Here is an 11,512-nt window from a genome sequence, read left to right as displayed (position 1 = left end):
GCCTGCGGCTGAGCTGATGTGGGCGGAGCCTAAGTTTCACATGTTTGTTTGTTTGTTTTTTTTCCTCCAGGAGGCTCCGCCCCATTCGCTCCAAAACGCAGCCGCCCGGTGCTGGCTTTGAGGTTGATACTCCACATTCCCTGATAGGACTAATTTGGTTATGGCGTTCAGAAGCCCCTCCCCCCAGGACCCCCCCCCCCTCCCTCCCCGACCCACCCACAAACTTCCCCCAGAATACGTTGTTTTCCTTAAGGCTAACAGTCAAACTGAAAACAAAAGTTACGCTAGCTAGCACAGAACTAACACTAACACGGACAACATGTGGCTAGCTCGAATGTTAACACTGACAACCGTACAATGCATGAGGCATGTATCCGTAGGTAAACCAGGAATACTGTCGGTAAACCAGGAATACTGTAGTGCAGAGGTTTTTGTTCGTCGAACGCAGTAAAATACTGATTTAGGAAACTTCATTGGCAATAAAAAGGTATACAAATGTCTCGTCTTTACAGGTTAAAATGCTTCCAGAGGAGAACGAGTTTAGTAACACTGAGCAAATGAAAAGCAAAGGAAAGAACCTGGGATGTCTCAGTAACCGTGGGCGACGTCTGCTTTTAAAATCTCTCATTCTATAAACAATTTTAACACTGATATTTCATTTCTACAAGAAAAAAAAAAAGTCAGTTTTTTTTTTTTTCCTTTTTCTTGAGTTCAGGCACACCCGGGGTTTTGTACACAGTAGTGGACCGATAGGATCTTTGATTTCCTGCAGTTCAGTCTTGATTCCCTCCATCATTTGGCGTCCGTCTCCGCCTCCTCCGTGGGCGTGACGGCGTCCGGACCCTCCCCGACGCTGCTGTCCCTCTCCGCCTCGCAGCCGGCGCTCGCCGCCGCCTCCCCGTCCATCTCGTCGTCCTGCACGTGATCGTCCCCCAGCTTGATTTCCACCACCTCGCCCACCACCTCTCCCTCCTCCATCTCCCCTCCCTCCTCGCCGCCCTTCGCCACCTCCTCGCCCGCCGCCTCCTCCTCGTCCTCCTCGTCGTCGAAGTTGCCCTCGTAGATCTCGCACTCGCCGTCGTCCACCTGGACCACGCGGATGTCGTCCATGCAGATGGCCTCGTCCTCGTCCTCCTCGCTCTCCCTCTCGTCTGAGTCCAGTTGGGAGGGCGGGGTGGCGGTGGGGCTGTCGGAGGGCGGCGCGGCGCCGGGGCTGCTGAGCTCCAGCGGGACGCCGCGCGGCCCCGGGCTGGGGGCGGCGTGCAGGCCGTCCTTCTTGCAGTAGGAGTAGCGGTGGTTCATGTGCTGCGAGTACGAGCCCGAGTGGGAGAAGCGCTTGCCGCACTTGTCGCACTGGTACGGCTTCTCGCCCGAGTGCAGCCGCGAGTGCTCGATCAGGTGGTGCTTGTGTTTGAAGGCCTTCTTGCAGATGCTGCACTCGTGCGGCCGCTTGCCTGCGGACGAGAAGCGAGAGTCAGAGGAACGCCGACGCCGCCGCTCGACCAGGCGTTCCTGAGCTCCCCCCCACCCCGGCGCGTGTGTGTGTGTGTGTGTGTGTGTGTGTGCGCGCACAAACCTGTGTGTTCGTATTTGTGTCGGAGCAGGGAGCTGCCCTTCTGGAAGACTTTGGAGCAAAGGTCACAGGGGTAAACGCCGTTTTCCAGCCGCCTCTTCTTGATGATGGCCAGCTCCGACTCGCTTTGCTCTTCCGCCACGGCGACGCCGTCGGAGCCGCTGTCCGGACTCGTCTCCTACGAAAGCAGAGAACACCCGTGAGCCCGGCCCGTCCCGGCCCGGCCCGTCCCGGTCCCGCCCGTCCCGCGGCGGCGTGCGTGTACCGACCTTGTGGCTGTTCAGCACCACGGTCTTGGCTCCGGTGGTGGTGGTGTAGGTGTAGGTGAGCTGTGGGATGAGGATGGTGCGCTTGGTTCCGGTGTTGATGGTGCTCAGGCAGCCCACCGGGCCCTGGCCGGCGATGGCCACCAGCGTGGGCAGCTGCGCCGCCGTCACGATGTTGACGGGGTTTCCCGCCTGCGGCGCGGTGACGTAGATGGTCTGGCCGTCCTTCCTCAGGCAGGCCAGGTTGAGCGGCTTCTCCTGCCCTTTGGGGGCAGATGTGGCCTCCTTTAACTCCAACTGAGCTGCCAGATGTTTGGGGAGGGACAGGTCCAGCGGCTCCGCCTGAGAGTTGCTGATTTCTGCCTCTTCCGGCTCGCTCTTCACGATGACCAGGCCCTCGGCGTCGGCACTCAGAGGAGCGGCGTCCGCGGCCGGACTCCCGCGTTCCGAGGACGCTTTTCCGGGCGAGTTCTTCCCCCCGTCGGCCTCTGACGGTTCGTCCAGGGAGGTCGTGGGTCCCGTCTTTGCCGGACCCGCCGCGGCGCTGTTGTACTTGTGCGAGTTCATCTTGACGAACCACTTCCGGACCACTTCCATGGGAATACTGACGGACTCGGAGAGCTTGGCCAGCTCCTCCTCGTTGGGGTTGGCGTTGGAGGCGAAGTAGGACTTGAGGAGGGAGAGCAGGTCGTCCACGGGCGGCTCCGCCACGGTCACGCCCGCCTCGCTCAGCAGATCCGCGAAGGACGGGTCCAGAGCGGCGGAGTCCACGGCCTCGCCGTTGGCGGCCTTGTGGTGCTGGAGGAGGTGGAGCGCCTCCAGGTTCTCCGGACAGTCGTCGCACAGCAAACAGGTGCTGTTGCTGTCCGGGACCTGGGCGCCGTCCGCTTCCGCCGCCCCCTCCACCTTCGCGATCGGCACCGACTCCGGCTCCGTCTTCACGATGCTGAGGTCGGCCGCCTCCGGGGTGGCGGCCTGGTCGGTCCTGGTGGGGGTCGGCGCCGCCGCGGCCGTCGCCGTGGGAGCGGCGTTGTTTTTGGAAACGAGCGGCGTGGGCTGGGTGACGGCGGTGGTGGCGGCCGCGGGGCCGATGCTGTAGTTGATGATGATCTTCGTGGTGCCGTCGTGGTCCACGAAGGCCGGCAGGCTGATGATCTGCTGCTGGGCCTGCTGGACCACGATGCCCTGCTTCCCCGGCGTCATCACGCCGTTGGCGCTGCCCAGCACCTGCCGCAGGACGTTCCCGTCCATCGCCACCTTCAGCACGTTCTGCAAGTCATTTAAGTTGATGCTGATGGGCGACATCAGTCCCACCGTCGGCACCACCATGGCGACGCCCTGAGGCACGGCCGCGGCCGGAACCACGCCGGGCTGCGTGGCGGCTCCGTTGACGACTCTGCCGCCGCTGGTGGCCGCCGCCGCCGCCATGGTGGGCTTGCACTCGTATTCCACAGGTTCGGCTTTGATCTGGGTGACGGGGAGCTGCTCCTGCAGGGGCTTGCTCTCCGCCTTCTCCTTCAGGACGCCGCGGCTGGGAGCGATCAGGACCTGCGCCACCTGGGCGGCGTTCGCCGTGGTTTTGATCAGGGTCCGAGGGGCGCGGCTGACCGGCGCCGCCGCCACGCACTTCTTGCTGCTGATGTGGGAGCTGTAGGAGCCGGAGTGGGAGAAGCGCTTCTTGCAGTTGGAGCACTCGTACGGTTTCTCACCTGTGGCGAGACGCCAAAAAAATGAGCGTTATTCTCGATTTAACAGCGACTTCACAGCGAATCTAATCAGATCTTTCGAGGGGGCGAGGGTCGGCCTCCGGCAGAGCTCAGCCGAGCTCGGAATCACAGCTCCCCTCTCTGAGCGCCCCCACGTCCGGTTAATGATCAGCTGGATCATGTGACTGCAGCGCGGAGCCACCGATAAGCTGCTGCTTCTCCCACAGCCCCGACCAATCAGGCGAGCGCAGGGGCGGGCTCTGCGCCCAGGTGTGAAGGCCTCAGGGGGCCTGAAAAGGCTTTTCCACAGAACAATAGGCTGCAGCGTCCCAGCAGGACCAGTACGCATGTCGAATGGAGGCTGAATGACAATGGTCAAACATCCACTCTGGTCTCTTAATACTGGTTCATTTAGAACCAGAGGACTTGGATGGTCCCCTGACCCGGGTCGCCACATGAGACCGAGCCGCCAGAACAATAAACACAAAGTCCAGATACAAACACGCGGTGACCAACTGGGACTTGGTCTCATTCTGGACTTCACCACACTAGGATCAACGATTCACGTGTGTGTGGTTGTAACTGAAGCTAAAGGTTGCTAATCTCACACCATGTGCACGTGCACGAGGGCAGGAGCAGACGTGGTCCGCAGGTCAGACACATCTGCTCACTTTCTGGCTCAAGCGGGAATTTCCAACTACTGTAAATATCAAATACAAAAAGGTAAAGACGACCTGGCTGAGAGGAAGTTCAGTAAATCTGGAGAAGAAGAAGAAGAAGAAGAAGAAGAAGAGAAGTTCTTACTGGTCAGAGCTCGCTGGTGCAGACTGGCCGGAACAGCTCGCGCCATGTTTTGGCTAATTTCCTCTAAATCTCAGGCCTCAGACTGGAGACCGTGTGGTGGCTGGAGGCCAGTTAAGCATTTCTCTGCAGGCTACAGACGCTGGAGCTGCAGGTAAGTGGCTCCTCCTCCACTAGAGCTCCCCAGGAGAGGAAGAAGGAGAACGCAGGAGTGTCTGACTGACCAATGAGGCGAGCCCTGAGGTGGACCCTGCAGCCAGGTGTGAAGCACTGGGGGCGGGGCCAGTGGCTCCCTTTGTCCCCAGGAGTGGACCATGTGCTCCGAGCAAACCCTCTTTACCCACTTTCCACGCAGTTTTTGGGGGTTAAAGTTGGCATCTAGTTGTGATTTGGTACATTTAAAAAGGCCAAATTAAGTCGCCGGCTCCCACAAAAACAAATAAATTTACCCAAAAGTTGAGGTGCGACCGAACGGTCGCCCTGTGGGGCGTGCGTGTGACTGAGGGTGGCGGTCGCCGCGGTAACAGCTCACCACTGTGGATGCGCAGATGCTCCTTCAGGTGGTGCTTATACTTGAAGGCCTTGAAACATTCGGTGCACTTGAACTTCCGCGTCCCCCCCGTTTCGGTGATTCCTCCCGTCGTCGACTGAGAAATCTGACGCTGCGACAGTTGGAAACAGAGTTAGAGTGAGAAGACGCAGAATGGGGGTTGTTGCCCCCCACTTTTGCCCCCCCCCCCGGGTGTTACCTGCTCCCTGCTGCCCTTGTGGTGGCTCATGTGCCTCTCCAGCTGGGAGCGGTAGGTGAAGGTGTAGCTGCAGTGCGAGCAGCTGTAGTTGTCCTCGCTGGTCTCGTGCCGATACTTTATGTGCTCCTTCAGCGAGGCGTTGCGCTTGTAGCCCCGGGAGCAGTAGGGGCAGGTGTGCAGTTGGGAGAAGGAATCAGGGGTTCCTGAGACAGAGAGGAGGAGTTCAGCCCATGCTGACAGAAGCGGACGGATGGGAGTGGTTCTGTTGTCCGGGTTACCGTTTTCATCGGCGCCTCCCGTCTCTGCTGGGCTCTGCTCATCCTCGGGAGCTTCGGGATAGATGATGGCTGTGTCTCCCTGCTGGAGAATCTCCTCCACGAGTGTGTCCTTCACCTCCTCTTCATCCTCCGAGACGCATTCTTCTTTAACTACGGAAACACGCGTTTACAAGGTTTTAGGAGCACAGTTCACACTGTTGGATCTGTTTAAAAAACACTCAGATTGTTCATTTAATCTTCCAGTTTGTGGCACAGACAAGCTGAAATGAACAATTTTAGGAGAAAATGTCAAGATTTAACAGGGGTGCTGTTCTTAAGCATGACCACCAGAGGGCAGCACAAGCCTGTTTAAGGCGCCTTAGAAGCTTATTTAGCAGGGCTATAAATAAATATTAACGTGTTATTCCCCACTGGGCTGCTTGAATGAGGATCTCATTTGATGTTTGTTTATGAGCTCCTGTTATTACATAATGATATTCCAAACAGAGCCCTACAAACACACACCTCACTGAGCCTAAAAACAGCCATTTGGACCGAGCAGTGAGGTGAAACTCAACCTGGAGCTGGGAGAAGATTTATACTGCAGCCAGGACCAGTGCCAAAGGCCACGCCCCTTCCTGCTGAGCTGTGTCAGCAACAGGTGCAGCTGTGTGTGTGTGTGTGTGTGTTAGTGTGTGTGTGTGTGTGTGTGTGCCCATAAAGAGGCGGGCCCAGGCTGAGTGCTGTTAAGCCTCATTTTAAACACACAGATCTCGATCTCAGCTTCCCATGACCTCATCCAGAAGGCTTCCAAATCTCTTTCCACCTCAGAGATGCGCTCGCCTCGGCTGCACGCCGCTCCTTCCTCTCGCCGCTGGTTTATCTGCGTTATCGCCTCCTCTCTCCCCTTCCCTCTGTTTAGCATCCATCCAGCTGCGTTACATGATAAACCACCGGTTGCCAGTTGGCCTGAGCGAATATTCTTGTAACCACTTTGTGCAGTTGTTGTTGTAATTTCACTGGAATGAAACAAGGGGTTTCTGGCAGCAGCACCAGAACATTTAAAGTCTTCCTCTCCGTCCTTTGTTTCCATCCCTCCTCCTCCTCCTCCTCCTCCTCCACTCATACACCTCTGCATATTTTCCCACCACACACTCCAATTACACTTAATGTCTCACACACACAAAAAAGCCAAGTCATAATGATGACCAGGACTCCGCACACATGTGGAAGATCAGGATGGAATGAAAACAGGAAACCATGGGGTGTGCAGCTCCACACACACACATGCGTGCTTACACTCTCGGTGTACAGCTACACACACCTGCCAAGTTCGCCCCAGCCCAACACACACACACACACACACACACACACACACACACCCAGAGCGCTGCAGTTGAATATCCTGCCAGGAGCTGTCACAGTGAGGCTGCGGTGTATTTATAAGGCTGTGCTGGGGCCCAGACTGCAGGGGGAGTTACACTGACCGCTGATCCCTCACCAGAGAAGCCTGCTTTCCATTCCAGCTCCCCAAGAAAGGAGGAAAGTAAATCAGAAAATCCAAAAATATCGAGAATCCGTCCCTTTCCTGCAAGGTTCCACCGCAAGATTGAGACTTTTCCAGGACCTGTGTCCAGAAGCTGCCAGGACTTCTCCGGTTGCTGGTTTGTTCATGTTTTCCTAAGAGGGGCGAATGGTTGGAATCTAAGGATGCAAATTAAGGAAGAGCAGGAAAACCTGCTGACGGCTCCGTTTGGTCATTACCAAAGGACACAAACGTTGGTGTCGCCTCATTATTCCCACCTGGAGTAACTGAAAATCAAAGTGTGATAAGTGGAGACCGCCAAACTCCAGCAAAGAAAGGATGAGCTACATGTCCATGAAGAGGAAGGACAGCACCAGCGTGCTGCTCGAGGCTTCATCTGCTCTCAGCTACCTGCAGCTGCAGCAGGAGGCCTCCAAAGTTCTATAAAAACAACAAAAAGAGAAATAACAGGCAGGTTTTCTGAACAACTACCAACTCAGCAGAACCCACTGTGGATAATTAACATCTAATAATATCCAGAGTTGCAGAGCTTCAAACAGTCGGGAGAAACTTTCCTACAAACATCTTCACCTGAGTTCTGAGCCAGAGAATAAAGAAGGAGCAGCAGAATCAGGCCAGACAAAAGGTAGAGGAGGAAAAGGGCAGAATGAGGAGGAATACAAAGAGGAGAAGTGAGTGAATGCACAGAAAAGAGGAGGGGGAGGAAAACAGAGCGGCGCTGCTCTCGCCATGTAAGGCTTTATTCAGAAACAATGAAACGGGCCCGCCGAGTCCTATCTCAGTGTCACATTCTCGCCGTCTCCATGGTTTTAGCACTTCCTGCTCACCTCTACCGCCGCCTTGTGAGATGAAGGAATCGGGGATTAAAACGCCACTGAAACAGTGAACACAAACCAATCGGGCCCTGCAGTTGGGGCCACGACGCGGCTTTGGCGCCGCCCGTCGAGCCGCTCGTCTGTCTGGGCCTGAGCCTCAAAGCTTTTCTCCCCAAGGCGATGCTCTTCAAAGAGCTTCCTTCAGACCATCTGAAAAACAAAATTAACGCGCGGGAAAAAGAAAAACATCTATTTCTGGTGGCGCTCACAGCTGGCGATGCCCCAGAAGCCCCGAGAAAGAGGAAGAACCACAGGAAACCGAAAAATGAGTTGAGGCGCAGCTGTGACGAGTCCTGCACGGGTGGAACGGCTCGGCGTTCCTCTGCCAGGAGCCTGGCGTGGACGAGGAGGAGCCGACCTCACCTCCGTCCCACACCAGGCGGGGCTCGTTTCCCTCGTTAGCATGTTAATGCTCACAGTAAAGCCGTGAAGGTGGAGGCGCCATAAATCACAGCCTAAAGGCAGCATCGGGGATCGTTAGCAGCTCCGCTCTTTGGGAATATCAAACAGAGCCGAGCAGCAGCGGCTTTACACCTGTGCGAGGACAGAGGTGAAGCTCATTCCTGCCACCTATCAAAGCGCACGCGTGTGCGTGTCAGAGTGAGACGGCGTTCAGCCTTTGGGATAGAAGGTTCTGAAGAATATCGGCGAGGAGCGATGGAGCGCAACATCTGTCGGAGAGAGAGAGGGGGCGCTCCCCCCGGGCCAAGAGGAGGCCTCGGCTAATGTGATCAAAGGGGGAGCAGACAGACGCACGGACACACTAATCAGCAGCAGGAAGTGGGACGCGTCACGCAGGAATCAGACGTGATGGAACGGCTTCTCCACGTTTGTCACCGGAATACCGGCGTTCCGCTGATGGCCGACGGACGTGACCATCGGGAGTGAAGCCGGCTGACTGATACCTGCTGCCTGACCCAAGCCGTTGGTCCTGTTGTCCCGCCTTCATGTCCACCTGATCCCGCCTCCCAGCTCCCTGTGCCTCCAGCCAACACTGCCCCCCCCCCCCCCCACTTGGGTTGCTATGCATCTTTTCCTTGACAACAGGTTGTGCAGACAGTCTGAACACCTGAGCAAACGTCACGCTGTTGCCAGTCAACACGTCACGCGGCTGCCGGCGACCTCGTACCTCCGTTCACGCCGTTGTGGGGCAATACTGTGGCGGCGGCGTGGCTGTCCTGCAGGGGGGGCCCCTCCGCGGCGGCAGCCTCAGGCTCCTGCAGGCTGTCCTCCTCCACAATGTGCAGCTTGTCCTCGTCGTCCGAGTCTGAGCTGGCCTCCAAGCCATTGTTGAAGTTTGTCACTGCAAAAGGGGGGAAATCATCATCATCAGAGTTCAGCAGCTAGCTTGTTAGAAGCCTCTAAATTGTGATGAGCGAGAGGTCGGCGTCCTGCTGCTGTAATTAGTGTCGGATTTACATCAAGGAGGCAAAACAAAGGCAGTTAACGGCAACTCCAGACGGCAGAAGACGCGGCTGTAATCATGCAAAGCAGCGAAACGTGTAAACGTGCCTCCTGAATGGGAAATATAGCGTCACGCCGTCCTCGCCAGAAATCTAGAAGAAGAGGCCAAAACAAGAAAACGATGGATCCATCAGGTCGACATCTTAATGAAAATAATAACGAAGGACCACCGAGCTGAGACACTTCAGCCCTAAAATAGGCAACAGCTCTGTTCACACATGCTAATGTGTCAGATCTTCACCTCCTCTGCTGGAGGACCGGAGCTTCTAATCAAAGCATCTCTGCACAGGAGAACATTAGCGCGGAGCTTCTACAGGGAAACTACTGATTGAGCAAGAGAGGGGGAAATAAAAGGACCTGAGACGACATCTAACATCCCAACGCCCCAGCGGCGAGCGTGCAGATGTCCTCGCCCCCTCCGTGCGGCACAGAAAACACACCGGTTTATCAGTGAAAGCAGCTGAACGGAGCCGAACTCACACATGGTAGAGACACAAAGGGATGGAAGTGAGGGCGACTACAAGGGTTTAGCTTTTTAATTGCTTCTTTCACCGTGGACACGTGTGTGTGTGTGTGTGTGTGTGTCCACGGTCTTGTCTGTGCTAATGCATACGCATGTGTGTGTTTGGACGCTCTCTGCAGGGAAACGAACGCGGAGGTGTTGTGGCGCCTAATGAGGAGAAAAGTTTGGGTTGTTATTGTGGTGGCGGGCCTGTGTGAACACACACACACACACACACACACACACACACACCACCTGCAAACAGACAGCTCTGCGTGTGTGTTAAATGTACTCCTGCACAAAACGAAGATGCTGCGAAACACACACACACACACACACACACACACACACACACACACACACACACACACACACACACACACACACACACACACACACACACCTTCCCTGCTGACTGCGGAGACTCTGCCAAATGTTGGAACAGGATGTATCTTATCGCGTCTGCGCTGATAGAATCAGTGTTAGTCACGAACGGCTAAATACGAAGACAAAGACGTTTGGTATCAATCTAAACCCCCGGTTAAGGAAAGAAATTAATAAATGATCAGTTAATTACCCTTAAAATGTTTTCTTGCTCAGATCTGCACCACAACATCTCTCAAAACGAATCAGTTTCATTCGTTCTTTGAAGCAGGTAATAATGTGATTAGACTTCTTTTCATATCAACCCTTTTTAGACATCAGTATTTCAAATTAACTGATCTGTAGAATGAGTCTATAAAATACTTTGATTTTCTTCAGAATCAAAGAGAAATGTCTAAAATTGAACGTTCCTTCCAGGGTGCAGTTCCGTGAACAGCCGGTAGGGGGAGCAGCCAGCAGAGCATGAGACTAATGTTGTGGAACAACTTTCCCCTGAGTGTGTGTGTGTGTGTGTCTGTGTGTGTGTGTGTGTGTGTGTGCGTGTGTGTGTGCGTCCTGACGGGGAATGAGACACAAAGGGAGACCTGTCTACATCATCACAACAATGCGTCAAGTGAACTGTTAATCCTCCATCTGGGGCGCAGAGACTAAGAAAGGGAAAGAACAGTCTAGACAATAGCCCTCCTCCCTTCCTGCCATCCACGTCTCCAGCGGAGAACATGTCAATTCATTATTACCGCCAACTACTTTCTGGCCTGGTATTTTCCCCTGAACTCTGACCCGAGGGCCCAGATCCAGGCCTTCCTTCACCGGCAGGAATCAGGTTTTATTCAACTCCGGGCTGCGTTTCCCATCTCCTGACAGAAACAACATTTTTGCTCACTGCATCTCTCAGGAACGGAGAAACAAGCAAAAGGACGAACGCAAACAACTCTAAATCAAACTGAAAAAGCTGCCCGCTGCTGCGCAGGCCTGCACGCCGGTGCTGCTGGCGAGGCCTTTGTTGGAGACGCTGCTGAAAGCGAAACAAGCCGAGGTGCCACTTGGAGTCGTTTGCATACGAGACAGAGGAGCTGGGTGAGAGGTTATCTGCAAACTCTGCTGTAAAATACCTCTGTAGGAGGACTTCAAGAGGTCACAGTGGTGGACCGGCGCTCTCCTCACAGAGGAGCTTGTGAGGGTTTCCAGAGCGATGGAGGCAACAGCTAATCAAACATATCAGTTGTGCTGCGGCGGCCTGGAGCCGCACCGCTAAACCTCTTTCACCTCCTCAGCTGGATGGTTGATAGCAGAGGAAATATGCGCGTATCACAGGGCGGTACTCAAACCCGAGGCGAAGCTACGCAGCGGTGTGCATTAGCGGGACAAAAGCATGAAAACGAGGCAAAC

The 11,512-nt window shown here is 55.3% G+C and overlaps 1 protein-coding gene across 1 annotated transcript in view; it reads right to left on the bottom strand.

Moving 5' to 3' along the window:
- Nucleotides 1-792: 792 nt before the first annotated feature.
- Nucleotides 793-11,512, bottom strand: part of LOC115247970 (zinc finger E-box-binding homeobox 1-like) — a 31,675-nt gene continuing 20,955 nt past the window's right edge. Inside the window, exons 2-8 of the mRNA XM_029831156.1 lie at nt 8,903-9,076; nt 5,374-5,523; nt 5,096-5,298; nt 4,879-5,008; nt 1,843-3,548; nt 1,577-1,751; nt 793-1,454 (exon numbers count right to left, since the gene is read on the bottom strand). Of these exons, the coding sequence (XP_029687016.1) occupies nt 793-1,454; nt 1,577-1,751; nt 1,843-3,548; nt 4,879-5,008; nt 5,096-5,298; nt 5,374-5,523; nt 8,903-9,076 (3,200 nt within the window). The remainder of the gene's footprint in view (nt 1,455-1,576; nt 1,752-1,842; nt 3,549-4,878; nt 5,009-5,095; nt 5,299-5,373; nt 5,524-8,902; nt 9,077-11,512) is intronic.

Source organism: Takifugu rubripes, chromosome 22 (genome assembly GCF_901000725.2).
Source record: "Takifugu rubripes chromosome 22, fTakRub1.2, whole genome shotgun sequence".
Classification (NCBI taxonomy): Eukaryota; Metazoa; Chordata; class Actinopteri; order Tetraodontiformes; family Tetraodontidae; genus Takifugu; species Takifugu rubripes.
The sequence above is the reverse complement of the archived record's forward strand: the minus strand, read 5'-3'. Positions and strand labels throughout refer to the sequence as shown.